General features: G+C 40.5%; 2 protein-coding genes across 2 annotated transcripts in view; both read left to right on the forward strand.

Annotated features, from left to right (window-relative positions):
* The window catches only part of LOC140224527 (uncharacterized), a 219926-nt gene that overhangs the window by 68474 nt on the left and 133518 nt on the right, over nucleotides 1–17934 (forward strand). The window lies entirely within an intron of this gene.
* LOC109043775 (gamma-glutamyl hydrolase) lies at nucleotides 1776–16060 on the forward strand. Its single transcript, XM_019061088.2, has 5 exons — nucleotides 1776–2071; nucleotides 9316–9542; nucleotides 10347–10458; nucleotides 11841–12067; nucleotides 13997–16060. The coding sequence occupies exons 1-5, from the start codon at nucleotides 2054–2056 to the stop codon at nucleotides 14409–14411; spliced, it is 999 nt and encodes a 332-aa protein (XP_018916633.2). The 5' UTR covers nucleotides 1776–2053; the 3' UTR covers nucleotides 14412–16060.

A 17934-nucleotide genomic window follows, 5' to 3' on the forward strand; every position in this document is an offset into this window, starting at 1 on the left:
AAATAGTTGCTTCAAGCGCCGTGGATGGCACGTTGCAGCGCGACAGGCGGGCAGCCAGCTCGAAACGCGAATTGGCGCCTACAAACCTAACAGGAATACTTCACGCGTTGCGCAATGCTCCCGCATTAGGTATCCCGCACAGTATCCCTATTAGGTTTGTAGGCGCTTACAATAATTACAATATTTACAAAACTTACATTATATTTTCCTTTACTACATATTTTTTTTCCTCACTTAAAATGAGAATAATCCATACAGGATGTGCAAACATTTCAAAATCATGAGTTGAATAACGCTGACTCCGCCAGATTAAATATTAGAGCCTAACACAAAGCGGAGCGGCGACGCACTGGCGCCTACAAACCTAACAGGGATACTTCCCGCATTGCGCAACGCGTGAAGTATCCTGTTAGGTTTGTAGGCGCCAATGCGCGTTTCGAGCTGGCTGCCCGCCTGCCGCGCCGCAGCGTGCCACCCACGGCGCGGCGCTTGAAGCAACTATTTCACACCAGAGGTATTGCACAGTTTCATACGAAACTGAAGGCGCTCTAATATATTAGGAATGTCAGGCATCCTTCAAAAGTACGGAGCTTTCCTCGCAAATTAAATCAAGATACTGCGGCACAAAAAGAGAGCGGGAGTCCAAAAACTAACTAAGTCCTAGTTTCCGTATTTAGTAACGTTTAGCATAAACTTTATCGTCTGGCTGTTGCTTAATCGCCATCGTCTATAAAAGGCTATAAGAAAAATAAAGCAAGATACTACTGCACAAAAAGAGAAGACGAAACACAAAAAAAGATACACTCAGTCCAATAATTCGTGGCTCGAGCCGACTTTTCAAAATCTGCCTGAGTTTTATTTTGCAAAAAACTGCTCCCGAAGAGACATGTCTTGCCCAAAAAAACCAGAGCTGCAATTCTCCAGACAAACACAATACCGGAAAGCTATCCATTCGGCGACACCCTTGCATAGCCCCACGACCAATTCCTTGTAGTACTACCAAAGTTCGCACCGTTGCAGTCACCGAGACTATACGGTTTCTCCGTACCGAACCCTAATTCCTACCTTTACTCCCATACTAATGGTTCATACTATTACAGCGACCCAAACACTGAGTCCGTCAATTACACCGCAAAGTTTACTAAAAGTTCACACGTCAATGGTAACTTTACCTGCAGGCGCTCTCACTTTGACCACGGTCGCCAAATCTCCAATATCGCTAATATAAGTGGGGTCAAACTGAGCGTTTATTCCTTTTCTCGGGGGAGGGGGGGGGGGGGGGGGGGTAGACCTGCATTACGGGTGCGTTACGGGGGAAGGGATAAGGTCAAAAAGTCCGATTATTTATTATAGCTATACGCATTTTATGAATGGCCTCTAAGCGCCATGATAAAAATTATCATCCTAAAAATAGGATGAAATTTAAGAGACAAATCCAGCAAGGAGCCGTCCTTAAAGTAGGTAATTTACTTTTTTGGCATTTTTCACCTCCTTCTTGTGAGAATGTTGTAACGTAGGCCCCCGTCCTTTAACACGTAAAAATGGAAAAGCGTAACGCTCTCTTCGTCCACCTCCCCCTTCCCCCCTTCCCCCCTCCTCAAGGGCGTTACGGCGTTAAGTAGGAACGGCGCCTAAGAAGTTCATGGCGCAAGGGCCAAGCCGTATAGGTTCTTTTACCGAGAGGAACATTACCTATTCACAATCTGAACATCTGATAGCGCTGAGCATGTTTTCGATTTCCAATCTTCAGAAGTCAAGTGCATTTCAGAAGTTTGTGCTAGACACGACTACGACGGTTTGATTAGATATGCTCTTGTATCCAGGATCGTGCTTATGCATCAAAGCTGCTTGCAAGCATACCGCGACTCCTCTAAATATCAGTCGGTCAGCGAAACTGTTCCTCTCCTCATCGATTTAAGCTCAGTTCTATCATCATTTGGTCAACGAAACTGTTCCTCGTCGATTTAAGCTCAATCATATCATCACGTCAGCAAGTTACTGTCACGATCATATCTGAAGTAGAGTGGAGATTTTGAATACACGAGCACGCGGAATGTTCTATAAAACGATGGTGAGTCATTCAAATGAAGCTCATTCTCCTCCTTTCTATTTTTTAGTATTTTTGTCGCAAAAATGCGCCTGTCTTTTCTAAAAGTTCTTCTCGCCTCCATTAATTATGTTTTCACATCACGTTAATCTTGTAATTTCTCTAATGCTGGTGATATATCTGCGTTCGTTTACATGTCTGTGCATAGTGTTACATAAGTTAAAAGTATCGTCTACAAAATTCCAACAGTGTAAAGTACGTACAATGTTATTGCCAAAGTCTGGAAAAAAATAGGTACACCAACTAAATCAAACGATGAAAACATGAATATTTTTGCTACAAGGAACGAATTTTACCGGCTCATTTCGGATCAGCGTGTTTGTCTTTAGCTTTTCTACATAGCAAAAATACTGTAAGAGGAAGTATCAATGCAAGGAAGCAAGAAGAATAAGAATAGGAAAATGTTCGATAAGACGGGGGAAAACCAGTGTCACACATAATAGACTAACTCTCAAAATTGATCAAAATTGATCGGCAAAATTTCACGTCATGTTTGACGATACCATTATTTTCTCATAGTAGCAAACGTCGAAGAAATATGCTTAACGTAATATTGTACAAATAAAGAAAAATTGTACACATTTAACATGAGATTCCGTGTTGAAAATACAATGCACGTGTGTAAAAAGTAAAAATAATAAAAATTACGACACATAGGGCACAGTTTGCGGACGGGGAAAACAATTTGCTCAGTCCGTGGGCTGGACAATTTTCGCGCCACCAACAGGTACAGTTTTCCGGACGGCAGCTTTCTTATCAACGTGCCGGCGCACGCAATGGATCGAGTCAATAGGAGAGGTCGGACAAAATTTGGAAACTTTAGACGCCTATACTGCCGTGCTAAGGAAAAACGCCGTATGAACCTCCAGGCGTTGCCAAGTTACCTTCGATAAAACACAAATTTCCCGGTAAACTTATGAATATTTTCTTTCCAATTTTTCAGATACTCTTGCTCGCAATTTCATCCAAAGTTTCTGAAAATTTTGAGGAAAAATATTCATAACTTTCCTAAAAAATGAACATTTTATCGAAGGAAATTTGGCAACTCTCGGATGTTCATACGGCGTTTTACCTTAGCACGGCAGTATAACTCCGTTAATACAAAACTTTGAGGCTCTAAAAGTGGTTCCATTGGTTTCTTCGTAAAATTGTTTACGTAGAGCATCCCTTGAAACGTAAAATGTGACGAAATAAACCCCAAAATTTGCAGTTTAAGTAAAGAATTTCATGTCCGACTTCTCTAATTGACTCGATCCACTGTGCGGCGGTTGCGCCATCGCCAATCAAACTGCGCCCGTGTCTCCGCGACTCTCGCGAGTTCCCCACGCGTCGCGTCGCGCCGCACAGTGGATCGAGTCACTCAGACAGCCCGGACACGAAATGTTTGACCAAGACTACAAATTTTGATGTTTATTTCGTCACATTTTAAATTTTAAGGGGTGTGTCTTGAAGTAAATTTCACGAGGAAACCAATGGAACCACTTTTAGAACCTCAAAGTTTTGTATAAACGAAGTTACAAGCGTTGAAAATTATCAAATTTTGTCCGACCTCTCCTACTGACTCGATCCGTTTTGCGTCGCGCTGCACTGGAAGGAAAAACACATTGGATCTAGAGTCCAGACTCTTGAAAACATTGACAAGAAAAAATACTCTCGATTCAATCGGATTTGTGCTTGAATCAAAACGAAATCCGCTTAAATTAAGAGGCTTGGTTCTTGATTTAAGCAAAAATCCGATTGAATCAAGAGTATTTTTTCTTGTCGATGTTTTTAAGAGTCTGGACTCTAGATCCAATGTGTTTTTTTTCTAGTGCGTGGCGACAAGACGCCCAGGCAATGACCTCTGGGTTGGGCTCATAGCTCGGCCCAGGTGAACTTCCGCCAATTTTACGCGCAGCTAAATTGGAATCAATTCGACTGATTCTCCCTAGGGACTGTTGGTCAAGAGCTCAGGGATTCGAGTTCATCCAGCAGGCCGATTATTGAAACTGATAGACAAAGCTATAGACAAAGACGAAAAAGGGATTTGGAGGGATCCTATTGGTGGAAGCGGGTGGTGGCAATGGACATAGGAGGTAGTTAATGGACTAACTAACGGCAACCCACCAAAGACCCGACAGTTAGTCCATCAATTTCTTCCTTAGTCTATAAGAACCAACCATGTCAACCAATAGGATCGCTCTATACTCCCTATGTCTTCTTTGTCTATCGCTTTGTCTATCATAGTTTCAATAATCGGCCCGCTCAGGTGGCGACGAGAAAGGTCCGAGGGCATGCTGGTAGATAATTCCTGCGGTTGAGGTTGGATTGGTGCAACTTGGCGTGGAATAGCTTCGTGGACAACGGATGTGTGGGGTGTGTGGGCCATAGAGTTCACGGTGGCTGCTGATGGAAGAAGTGCGTCCCTTTTCTGAATTCGGGCGGACCCACGCTGTAGGCCGGGCGAGGAGGGAAACTGCTTGAGTTTCGGCTCCTATGGTGGAAGTGCGCTGCTTGTTGTCTCTGGCTTTTGATCGAGACTTACAATGGACCACTAGACAGGATACGAATTTAAGAATTCTAATACATGTTTCTTTACCAAAATTTCACGTAGAACACGATTCGCGCAACGAAAATTACTTAAACCAACTCCAAACTAAGATATTAACCTTTTTATTTCACATTGGTTACGAGGAATTTGAACTGCCCGCTCACAAGAAACTCAAAGCTCTACGTGAGTCAAATCGCCCACTACAATGGTTTCAGCAAGCTTCTCAATCGAGCAATGTTCATTTCCCACCATGTGTTGTTCAAACTATACACTGAAAAAAATAATATGCTGTTTTAGCATCTAGGATGTCAAAAATGTGTCTGGTGATCCCAAGATGCTGCCTTTACTGCTCCCGCAGTTGAATTTGCATTCACAGGATGTAAAATTAACTGCGGGGGCAGTAAAAGCAGCATCTTGGGATCATCAGCCACATTTTTGACACCCTGGATGCTAAAACAGCATATTATTTTTTTCGGTGTAAGCAATTCGCTATAGCTGAGCCAAAGCGTCAAGACTTCGGTTGCCAGATTTTAATATCGCTGAGACGTCCATGATAACGTTTAGCGCACGATGTGAATCACGTAGAGCATTGAGTTTTCATGAGTGGGTGGTTTGAATTCACGCATCAAGAATCATTAAATATCTTCGTAAGGAGTTAATTTCGGTAATTTTCGTTGTGCGTACCGTGTTTTGCGTGAAATTTTGGTTAAGAAACATGTATCAGAATGCTGAAATTCGTACCTTGTCTAGTGGTCCATTAAAGCCACGCGAAGCACTTCTGGTGGTCGTCTGGCGCTGCTGGCCGAGAAGCGCTTGGATGTTGCTCAGATGTTCTTCAAGCCTTTGACGGTCCCTAGCCGAGAGAGAGAGAGAGGTTCCCTTTGGGTTTCGGTGGAGGCTAACGTGTTTCTTGAGTATCTGCGGGTGTTTGGGCAAAGTCAAAATATTGTACCAACTCTAGAGTTCCTTTGGTATTCTCCGATTTTGAACTTTTTCCAAAATTCTCTGTCTAAGGCGGGCAAAATTCTTTAAGTCCGGTATATCCTCGTCCGAGTCCATGGTGAGAGCTGGAACATAAGTTGTTGAACATAAGAAGTTGAGAAAAGGCATCTAACTTGATCAGAGACTATTTAAAAGATTGAATAAGTCTGAGGAAGCATAAGTCTGAAAATGAAAAAAAAATTTTTTTTTGATTTCCGACCAGCAGGGCCGGATTTCGGGGGTGGCCACATGGGCCGCGGCTCATGGCGGCAAATTTAGGGGGCGGCAAATGCTGCAATTTTTCAAATGTAGGCATCAAAAAAAAAAAAAAAAAAAGAAATTGGATTCAGAAAAAAAATTAAGATCGAGAAAAGGCGACAAAATCTCTCATTTCCTGAGAGTTAAAGTTCATTAGTCTAGTTGAGAGAGAAACCAAACACGCAATTTGGCTTGGCGCGGCGCACAGTGGTTCCTCCTTGTGGGAAAAGTGGCAAAAACCTCATAACCATGAGTAAAATTAACGAATATGGATTTTAACCGTTGTGAATCTTCAAATACCTGTATTAGGCTAACAACAGAAATGGGAATGCTCGTATACCTACTCACGCTGCCCTTAGACACCTCCTCCTCTTCGAGGTCGACGACATAATATAGTGGGCTCAGTTTCCCGGGAATGATCTCACCCCAGTAGTAATCGTCCAACCCCTCCGTGGTAAGACCTTCTGGCACAACTGTTTGTAATTATATATTCCCGTAGGGTGGTTTCGGGACCTCTGTCACTGACAAGTGAGTAACGGCCAGGCTGCTCCTCGCTCTCCGGTGCTCCAACTCGAACTTCTGAAAAAAACAGAAATTACCACGTCACATTGATGATACAGGGTTATTCAAAAGTCACGCACCACTGGCCATGAGGGGGACGGTCATTTGAAATTTTTGAGTTGCTCCCCGCCCCCCTTCCCCCGAGGGGATCAAAACCTGGAAAGTACCCAAAAAAGTTTCCCCCTCGATATGAGGAAGAACGCCTTAAACCGCAAATCGATATCATAATTAGAACTAAAGTTATGGCCAGTGGTGCGTGACCTTTGAATAACCCTGTATCAGTACACAGACACTCACAGTAGGGTTTCCTGCTGTGCTCATCCTTCATCATGTTCTATCGTGGTACCTATTATTGTCAAGACTTTCGTAGGTAATTGATCGCATCATTTCAGGTTGAGGTTGTAGGAAATCAAATTGTTTCCAGTAGGGAAACGTAGGAAGTACTGTTCGGTAGATGTGTTGCTTTCTGAATGCGTTACACATCCATTTTTTTTTCTCTATTCTTTTTTCTCCTCTTTTTCTTTTGTCGCAAATGCGGCGTGCAGTAAGTAACGCACTTTTGCTAGAGGAAAAAGGGGTGTTGGCTCTCGAGTAAAAATAACACGAGAAAACCGACGAGAGCACGCTCGAGTCATAAAATCCACTGAGAAGCTCACAAGTTGAGTTACGAAATACTTTAGAGTCATAATAACCGGCGGAAATCGACGTGACACGATACTAGGATCATGGACAGAGTTAAGAAATTTCGTGAAAGATTATAAGAAGAAATTTCATGGGGAAAAAAGAAATCTCATGAAATTTAAGAAATTTTATGGGGGAAAAAGAAATTTCATTGGGGAAAAAAAATTTCATGAAATTTCTTGTGAAATTTCACGAACACTGAAAAAAAATTCTCGGCGTTTTTACCAAGGTCCGTTGGTACCTTTACCATCTCACTTTTTTTACCAATTATTGGTATTTTTACCAAGATAGACTGGTAAGCTTACCTAAAAACCGGTATTTTTACTGTTTTTCTCAGGTAAGAATACCACTTTTGTTGGTAATCAATTCCCGGTAACTTTGCCATTTTATCGCGGTAATTTTACCACAGTCGATAAAAAATATTGGCACTTTTACCAAGGTCCAGTAAAATTACCGAGAGAGTTCAATAATTTTACCGAGATTTCTCGGTAAAATTACCAATTCCATAAATGGTAATTTTACCAAGAAAAAACTGGGATCAAATAGAACCCTGAATTCTTGGTAATTTTACCCTTTTCCTAGTAAATACACCGAGATTTTTTTTTCAGTGAAATTTCATTCGATGAAATTTCTTTCAGCAACTCTGATCATGGAGCAACTAATCCTCAGAGGGGTTTCGCAGCGGCAGCGTGTACCTAAACTGTTGATTCATGCTATCATCCTTAAAACATTTTCAACAACACTACTTAAGTGCAATGCAAAAAAAAAAAAAAAAAAAACTCCACTTATCTTCAGCTTTTCAAGAAAGAAACGAATCTCATATTATATGAGCGCGTCGAGCGGAAAAACAAAACTCAGCGAATGCCTGGTGCATACTAGTGCTGAGCGATCCTTCTGCGCGTTACTTCCTTCATGATCGCAGAATCGTGTTAAATCATTTTCCTCCCTCGAAATACGAATTTAGCGTATTTTTAAACTGAACTTCGTTGCTTATTAGTGGATTTGATGACTCGAACATGCGCTCATTAGTTTTTCTGCGTAATTTTATGTAAGAGTCAACACTCCATTTTGCTCTAGCAAAATTTGATACTGCCCCTTTCTGTTACTTAGACGGAATGAATGCGGTTCCTTATTTTTCCTTAAATCTAATGTTGACATTATTTCATGCTCTGCTGGAGAATTCTAAATGAAGCTGATTAGGATTATTGAAGGGTGGAATGAATACTCACTTGCGCGAGGGTTTTGACACGAGTGTCCCAAAACTCGTCGGTGAGATGATCTGGGGGATACTTGGGGGAGAGTGTTCAGGAGAGTGTAGCTTATTTGCGTGCTGAAAAAAAAGTTTGAAAATTTCAGCTCCCCGGTTTCAAATAGGTGTCATGAAAAAAAAAAAAAAAAATCCTGGAAAGTTCATAACCGATCGGATTCTTTTTCTTCATGCTTTCTTTTTTTTCTCACAAAAATCTTAAGTTGTCAATATTTACCGTTGAATAACCGTACTTCTAATATAAGAATAGTTTTTTTCTGCAAGAATAGCGCGCCGTAACAAAAAAATAAGTTTACATAAGAATCATCCTCGAAGTATAATTGTTTTCCCACAAATATCACTGATTAAATGCATTCATTGGAGTGAATTTCCTCCAAAGCTGGAAATAATTGTACTTTCTCTCTAATAGAACACGCCAAAAAAGTTTTCCCTAGTTTAAATTTTTTGTGCCAGTATTTGAAATGAATGAGGTGAAAATCGCTAAACAATTAAATGAGAAATAGAGTTGCTCAGTTTTTTAAAAAAGCAAAATATACATAAAACACGAGTGGAGATGTGCACAGTTTCAATCAAATATAAATAGGTTTCCTTATTTGCGTTCGGCCATCGATATTTGATATCATTCGAGGAAGGCGTTTGTAATGTAACTATTCGACCACGGGTGATGCCCGTATTGCCGCTGGGTTGAATTGAAGGCGCGTCACACCGCGACGATGAAGCGATCGTGGTGTGCCCAGTGTTGGGTGGCGCGGCGCTAATAGCGACGCTAAACTGGGACCACGCCTCATAATTATTCTCGACTGGTATTTTCTTACTTTTTTACTTTTCCACTTTGAAATTTTTCAGGATTTTCTGTCATCTTATCAGTTTCATATAATTTTTGAAAGTGGCATGCGAGAATTCAGCTGAATCACCGTCATTTTTTTACAGTCGGTTTGGATCGTTATTGTTTTGTGGTCATTTCACGAGAAGGACAGCTTTGTACTCGCTTCTGATCGGCCTATAGTAGGCGTGGTGTCACTTGAGCTTACGGGTATCCTGAAAACCAAGTTTCCCCTCCATGACGCGTATATTGCCGCATCCTACGTGAAAGCCATCGAAAGCTCTGGAGGACGAGTTGTGCCCGTTAAAATCGGACAGAGCGAGGAGTATTACAGGTCGGTGCCATCAAAGCGTAATTATTGATACGGCCAAAAGTTGTGAGTTACTTTAACAAGTTAATGGTTTATAATCATTATTGGAGTCCTTACATTTGCTGTAAATCACCACAGATCTCAAGTGTCATATTTGGACGGGAAAATCGCGATATTTTGAAATTAAGTTGCTATTTTTTTACGATTTTTTGGCGATAAACTCGCTAATATTATCAACATCTGAGCGATTATCTTCGATCTTGGCGCAGTTTTATCTCTGTATCGAATTTTATCTCAATCTATAACGATTCTTTGTTCGATAATATTGCGATAAATCAGCGTCGGAAAAATCGCTATTTTATTGCAAATTTATGTGATGAAATCGAAATTTTTTATCCGATAGTACTGCAATGAATCGATGGCAGTGAAACCGCGATGCATTCTCCGATCAAATCCCAACTTATCTAAATCACTGCTACTTGGGGCGTAGTACTTGGAAGTTCTATTTCTTATTTGTCCATGAGTCAACTGGAGGGAAAACAAATTGTTCCAAAGAAAGTCCGGACTGCTATTATATGATCCTGAACGTCCATTCAAAGACTATTATTCATTTTGAAAATCATCCATAGATTAAACCCTGGAAAGTATAAAGTATGCTTGTCTGTTTTTTTCAACCCTAAGAAAGCTAAGGGAGAGTAGACAGAAAGTTGGTACAATTTGCGTTACAATTCAGTAAACTGAAGAAAGTGATATCATTTCATCCGGACTCTTCTCTCGGTGACCTACTTTTACTCATCCCTTTTTCTATTTTTTCCATAACAATGTAAGGAGGATGTTCAATTCTATAAATGGATTGCTGATACCAGGAGGCAATACTTTTTTTAACGGCACGGACAATTTCTTCACTGCCAGTAGGCTCCTCGTCCAGCTAGCAATGCAGGTAATTTTCAAACTGACGTGTAGTCTCTAATTGGAGCACTGGGTGCAAAAAGGGCACTTCTTGGTTGCAGTGTCTCAAAATCTCCGTCATCGTTCATCCATTATGATTATGCATGTAATTGTAGTAACTTTTACTGAATATTGTTTATGATTTTGCAATGCTGAAAACGTAAAATTTCAGAAGATTCAACCAATAATTTCCTCTCTAAAACAAATATTAGCACTGAAGATTCTGAAACAGTAAAACTAAGAAATGCCCTTTCTGCACCCAACGCCTCATTAATGCTTATGTTTCATGGCCAAACGAAATGATAGGTAATGAGTAAATTGAGTATCCACAGAATTCGTTTTCTTCATTTATTTTATTCTCACGGACATTATCAAATTGAAGATGTAGTATTTTGATTTCTTATAATCAATTCTTATGAACAGGCAGGGCCGGATTAAGGGGGTGGCCACATGGGCCGCGGCCTATGGCGGCAAATCTAGGGGGCGGCAAATTTTGGGCGCGACCTAGGGAGAAATGATGACGAGGACTTGAGATGAAAAGGAGAAGCCCTCGGCGCGGCAATCGGCATGCAACACATATTAGCGCCTACAAGACTGCACGAATACTTTACACATTACATCAAACACAGTGTGGTTATTGTGGTCAGCGTGGAACGGATAGCGCCTACAAGAATGCATGAATACTTCATGCATCGCACCAAACACAGTGCGGTCAGCGTGAAACACATAGCGCTTACAACACTGCGTGAAAACTTCACGCATTGCGCCAAACACGGTGCGGCGCAGCGGCGGAAGTTGAACTCATTAAACCAAATTTTGTGTTTGTTTTTTCATACTTTTTTCATTCATTTCTTATGAATGGAAGGTCTTGTCCATTAGAGATAGGTTTACGAAACTTGACTTTTGCGCGAAGTTCCGTGACCTTTTGCTTGTAGTGTTGATAGGGCTTTCCCAAAAAATGTGTTCAACACGAGTAAACGCGTCTTATGCACCCCTCCCCCGCTGGCACGTTCACTTGATGGTTTTTATTGATGTTTCAAAACGAATGAGAAGGGGGCGGCAAAATACAGGCGGCCCATGGGCGGCAAGTAGAAAAATCCGGCCCTGTGAACAGCCAGATGGATTCTTGTACGTTCACTTTTTGAGTTTTATAATTATCCGTTTTCCTTTCTTTCGGACCGCCGCGATGAGTGAAGTATAAAAGTAAGTTACACTTTTAAAGAAAGAGTCGGGAATATATCGACCTTCCGCCGTTGCTGTTAGAAAATCTCTTTTCATCCCTCTCTAAACGTATACCGCATATACTCACCACGTTCACTTCTTTTCAATAGATTATCAAACAGCTAATTTATTAATAATTTATATGTTTACCAGGCCAACGATCGTATGCATTTTCCGATTTTAGCAATTTGTTTGGGATTTGAGCTTCTGGTGCATCTTGCTAATAACGAACAAGAAATTCGCAAGCGATGCGATGGTTTAATAGATGTGAATGTTCCTCTGCATTTCACGAAAAAATCTAAAAGCTCCTCTCTCTTCCGAAATGCGCCCAGACGGATTACAAGTACCCTCAGAAGCAACGTACCATATAATTATCACATGTAATGAAGGACAATATTGATTACTTTCTACATTTTTTTACGCTTTACTCCTGTGCCTTAACGCAAGTGTACCTCCTGCATTTACGAATTTCCCATTCAAGTAATTTTTTCGATTGGAAATTACTCTTGGTTTTCTACTTTTTCGACGAAGATCCTTCCATTTCACGACAGTAATTTGCATCCCTGGTGAAAATTGGCAGTAGAATCTGTGTCCCAAAATACCATAGACCTAAAGCCGGCTGTAAGATTTCCAATAGCTTCTGTAGCCGGTTGTACAATTTTTTATAGCCTTTTATAGACGATGGCGATTAAGCAACAGCCAGACGATAAAGTTTATGCTAAACGTTACTAAATACGGAAACTAAGACTTAGTTAGTTTTTGGACTCCCGCTCTCTTTTTGTGCCGTAGTATCTTGATTTATTTTGCGAAGAAAGCTCCGTACTTTTGAAGGATGCCTGTCATTCTTAATATGTTGGAGCGCCTTCAATTTCTTATGATACTGTGCAATACCTCTGGTGTGAAATAGTTGCTTCAGACGCCGTGGCACGCTGCGGCGCGGTGGGCGGGCAGAGAGCGCGAAACGCGCATTGGCGCCTGCAAACCTAACAGGGATACTTCACGCATTGCGCAATGCGTGAAGTATCCCTGTTAGGTTTGTAGGCGCCAGTGCGTCGCCGCTCCGCTTTGTGTTAGGTTCCAATATTCAATCTCGCGGAGTCGGCGTTTTTTGAACTCATTATTTTGAAATGTTTGCACACTCTGTATGGATTATTCTCATTTTAATTGATGAAAAAAAATATGTTTTAAAGGAAATTATAATATGTGTTTTGTAAATATTGTAATTATTGTAATTCCGTATCAAACTTAATGATTTCCAAAGCACACAAATTTCTACGCAATTTCTTATAGCCTTTTATAGCCAATGGCGATAAAGTGTAAAGCCCGGCGATAGGAACTGTAGCCCGACTGTATACTTTTTTATAGCTTCGTATAGACCGGCTATATGATTTGCTCTGCTTTCTACAGCCAGCTATATGATTTTCAATAGCCCTCTTCAGTCGGCTATAAGAACTCTTATGGTATTTTGAAACGCAGCTCCTATCGCCAATTTTACCAGGGATACCGGACTGTCAATTTTCCTTTTTCTTATTTTTTTCTTTAAAAAAACTATTTATGCACTCATCTGTCTTCTGATCGGATTGCATTTTGCAAAAAGGAACCAAGAGCATTCCAATGATGCTAGAATATTGCAACTTACATCCTTCGTAACAAAACGAGTGAAGTAATGCAAAAAATCAAATTTACAAAGGTAATTTTCATCTTGAATTCATAGTTTATTGAGAGTAAAGATAAAAACTCGTATAGATGATCAGTTCATATTTGGAAGGTAAAGAAAGTTGCACAATCTTAGCGATAATGTAATGTAATGCCTTCTGGTTTCTCTTTGCAAAATAAAATCCAATTACACAGACAAAATGACGGGATCGCTCAGGAAAAATTAATCTCTTCTCTTCCTTAAACGCTGAGATATATCGATGGTTAAATCACCAGACCACTTATCTCGTATTTGCGCTGTTTAATAATCACCGCTCTCATTTTATTTTTTTGAAGGAGACCGAATCAATATCATTCCTTGAAATTTTTGCAGAGGTTTCTCCGTACGAAGAGGAAAAATCCCGGAGGGTTTCAAGAATTGACGTTGAGTAGTTTTCCATTTAAAAAATAAAGTATGACAGGAAGTCTGCGACGGCGCAAACCGAGATACGTGGTTTGGTAGTTTAACCGTCGACATTTATTTTTGCTGCTAAAAATTCCATGTATCAATTCTGTACCAAGAAAATCATTCTATCCTTTACAGACCAACGATAAATGAGAAACTAGTACGTAAACTAACTTTATTAAGTAGCACGCTTTGTGTCTGGTTACAGATGGTGTATTTACTCGGAGGACTTCAAGAACTCTCAAAGTAATGTTGACTGGAAGATCCTCACTACTAGTTTCGACCAATTACGGTCTCCGTTCGTATCCACTATAGAGCACAAGAAGTTTCCGATCGTGGGTGTCCAGTTTCATCCCGAGAAGCACGCTTATGAGTGGAGAGAGAACAAACACTATCTCCATACTCCAGAGGCAATTGAAGCCGGAAGATATTTTTTTAATTGGCTCGTCGAGCAATCCAAATTGAACGATCAGTCTTTTGTTTCGTATCATGATGAGTTGCGATCACTAATTTTTAACTACCATCCAACTTTTTCAGGGGCATACAATTTGAGCTACACGGAGATGTACTTGTTCAAGACGGAGGGTTCAGGAGAAGTGCCACCATACTTTTTGACCCCCTAATTAAACTAAAATAGGCTTCGACTATCTATTGCTACTATCATTATAGTTCAAACGTCTTTCTAGTCATCCCTGTTTTAGATGTGTAGACTTTATATCATTATCAAAAACTCAAGCATTCTTCTTTTTAAAAAAATAACCAATACCTGACGCAGAGAGGTTTTTTTTATCCTTGGTAATTAGTTTCTTTTTGGTCGCATACGTTTTTTTGGCACTTCCTCCTATTCAAAAATATGTGCACGGGGTTCGTTCCTCAGGAGAGTGTACTGAGACCACTGGTCCAGTAACATCTATCCACTTGCGTATGCCTATACCAGTCGAGTCAATCCAGGTACTGACTTGGGAACGTATGCAGACAGACCTGAAAGACCTGAGGTGGCACCGTCTTGTAATCTCCAAAAGGATGGTTGGTCGGAAGCCAGTCTTCCTAGGCACAAAACTGAAACCTATAACACCTTGTGATTGATCCAGATATCTGGGTACAACTCTCGATAAAAAGCTCAAGTAAGGGGCTCACATAAAGTCTGAGGCTCTGAGCTAAAGAAATTAAAGCAAAATGTGAAAAAAATGTACTTGCTAATTGGACGTCAATCTTTACTCTCAGTTGACAATAAGATCTGTTTTATAAATGGATGTTTAGACTTTTTTGGAGCTATGCCAGCATGTTTTGGGGATGTGCGGCAGATAGCCACATCAAACACATCCAAACTTGCCAGAGTAATGTGACCCTTAAACAGTTGTTTAATGCCAAGTGGTATGTCAGACATTCTGACGTACACAAGAACTTAGGTATCGTGTCAATGAAGGAACACATTCGGGATCTAATTGAAAAATTATGAGCGTCGTTTAGTTTTCCACTCCAATATCGGAACAATCGCCCTCCTTGGCAACTTCTAGGTTCTGCATGCGTTAGACTTAAGAGACGTATCGACGGTGAAACTACCAACCCACGTATCTCGGTTTACGACGTCGCAGACTTCCTATCATACTTTATTTTTTAAATAAAAAACTACTTAACGTCCAGTCCTGAAAATTTCTGTGATTTTTCCTCTTCGTGCGGAGAAAGTTCTGTGAAAATTTCAAGGAATAATATTGATTCGGTCTACTTCAAAAAAATAAAATGTGAGCGTAGATTTTTAAACACCGCAAACGAGATACGTGGTTTGGCAGTTTCACCGTCGGTATGCGTAAGCCTTTTTATTTTCTGTATGCACTTGTTTTATCTCATATTTATGTCGCTGTGTGCACAGTTTTTAACATGTCATTTCGTAAAATTTTTCTTAATTTAAGTTAGGTAATTGCTTGGAGAATTTAGTCTTAGAACTATGCTTAAGTTACTTAGTTTAAGTTTAGTTGGCCTTCTATCCGCCATGAGTAGGGACCGGTAACATTGTTTTTAGCTTTTGTTTATTTTAGATTTTTCAATTCTTTTTGACGTTCGATAACTACCGGGAGACCGGTCGAAACGTTCCGTGATTTGTAATTAATGTGATTTTTTTCAGCCTCGTCTCCGCTTTTTCCAGTCTATTTTAAGTATAGATATAGTGCCAAACACATTGGAATGCCTTTGGCTGGCTATACTTTCAAAGAAGGAAAACAATCGATGATACATCGAGCTACAAACAAAATAAAAAAATAAAAAAAAAAAACAAGAGATGCAATGTATTAAATTACATGATGCTACATTATGTAGCATCGTGTAATTTAATACATGTATGTAATTTAATACATTGCATCTCTTGTTTTTTTTTGGTTTGTAGCTCGATATACCACCGTTTTTTGCCCTTTATACAGTGTTTTTTTTTTACATACAAACATATGCCCAATGAATAATGTTAAAAAATAAATAATAAAAAAAATCTTGCTCTACATGACTTTCAAATGAGAGATGCAAGAGAGTTTATAAAGGAACCAAACACTCTTTTCCTTGATTATTTGATTTCGGCCGAATGAAGGAAGAGAAGCAGGCTCTTCACTGTTGAACTAAGAAATGGGAGTTCCCATGAGTTCGAAGATGATTAACGGGGTCACCGTAAAAATGGAGACTCTTGAGTGCTTCACACGGGCCGAGAGTTGCAGCCGGGGACGCGACGCGACGCTCGGATCCCTATTCCAGCCATCCATCCATTCACTCATCGCATAAGTTACGTAAAAGTAGAAAAAAGTCATAACAAGATGCAGGAGCTTACACGATGCAACGATAGCGCCAAGCGGAGGCGAAGAAAACCGAGGGGTTCATATCAGAACCCTGCCTTGCTCAAGATGCAGGATTTCGCGGCGAAATTATTCGCGAGGAATTTCGTCAGTTGGATTACATTTTGCAATAAGGAACCACTATTTCTGGCCTATTCCAGAAACAACGTACATGTCATCGGTTTCCCTATGCAGATATGTGCTTTTATGGAAGCGCCAGAGACAGTGGCTCCTTATTACAAAATGTAATCCAATCGAGGGGGCCGATAAAAAATCATCGCGATCCGTCACGTGATGATTTAAAAAAAAATTGCTGACCTAAATATTGCGCACCAGCTTACAAAGATGTGGCAGACTATCGGTGTCGTTTTTAGATGGCGAAGGGGGGGGGGGGCAGGGGTTTTTCGAGGAAGGGGTTTCTGAAGTGTCGATGCAGCAAATGCACTATATTCCATCTATGTGTTGAATAACGTACTAAACGGCACTATATGAAAAATCACTCGAAATAGCAATGAGTCTTACAACTGTGGGAGAGCAAAGCGTTGAAATTAGTTTTTAAGATAGCGGTTTTGGAAGGATAACCCTTGAATTCCATTGAATGAACACGGTGTGCATTTTATTCACTATGCCGAATTGCAAGAGATGGAAATTCTGCACTTGGTAAAATATGACTTGAGCAGAGCTGAAAGAGAGACGTATAGTCGTAGAGGATGGTCAACTCGAAGTAAGTTTTCTCGCTGCCACCCCAGGGCACGTAGGGCCAGAAAAGCTACTTTCAGGCTCTATTATATCAGACGTCCGGTGCACGGATAAAAAAGATATTAAATAAATGTGATGGTGCGTCTGATTGCATAAAAGCATTGGCTTAAGGCCTGAAATGCTTGACATGAAGAAACAAGAAGAGAGACAGAAGAAAAGAGTGGGAAAAGGATAGACGAAAAATCTGTCTCGGGGCAAACTTAGGAGAACGTTGCGTAACACGCAATATGAAGAATACGAAGATTGTCGGAGAGGAACTTTTTTGAAGGAATCTTAGTCGACGGGACTCAATACAAGGCTACCTAAGAAGAAATGTTCAAATTCAAAACACGTTTCCCCCAAATGGACCACTAGACAAGGTACGAATTTAAGCAATCTGATACATGTTTCTTAACCAGAATTTCACGTAAAACACGATTCAAACTACGAAAATTACCGAAATCAACTTCTAACGAAGATATTAACGTTTTTATTTCGCACTGATTACGAGGAATTTGAACTGCCCGCTCACAAGAAACTCAAAGCTCTACGTGAGTCAAATCGCGCACTACAACGGTTTCAGCAAGCTTCTCAA

Source organism: Bemisia tabaci, chromosome 4 (assembly GCF_918797505.1).
Source record: "Bemisia tabaci chromosome 4, PGI_BMITA_v3".
Classification (NCBI taxonomy): domain Eukaryota; kingdom Metazoa; phylum Arthropoda; class Insecta; order Hemiptera; family Aleyrodidae; genus Bemisia; species Bemisia tabaci.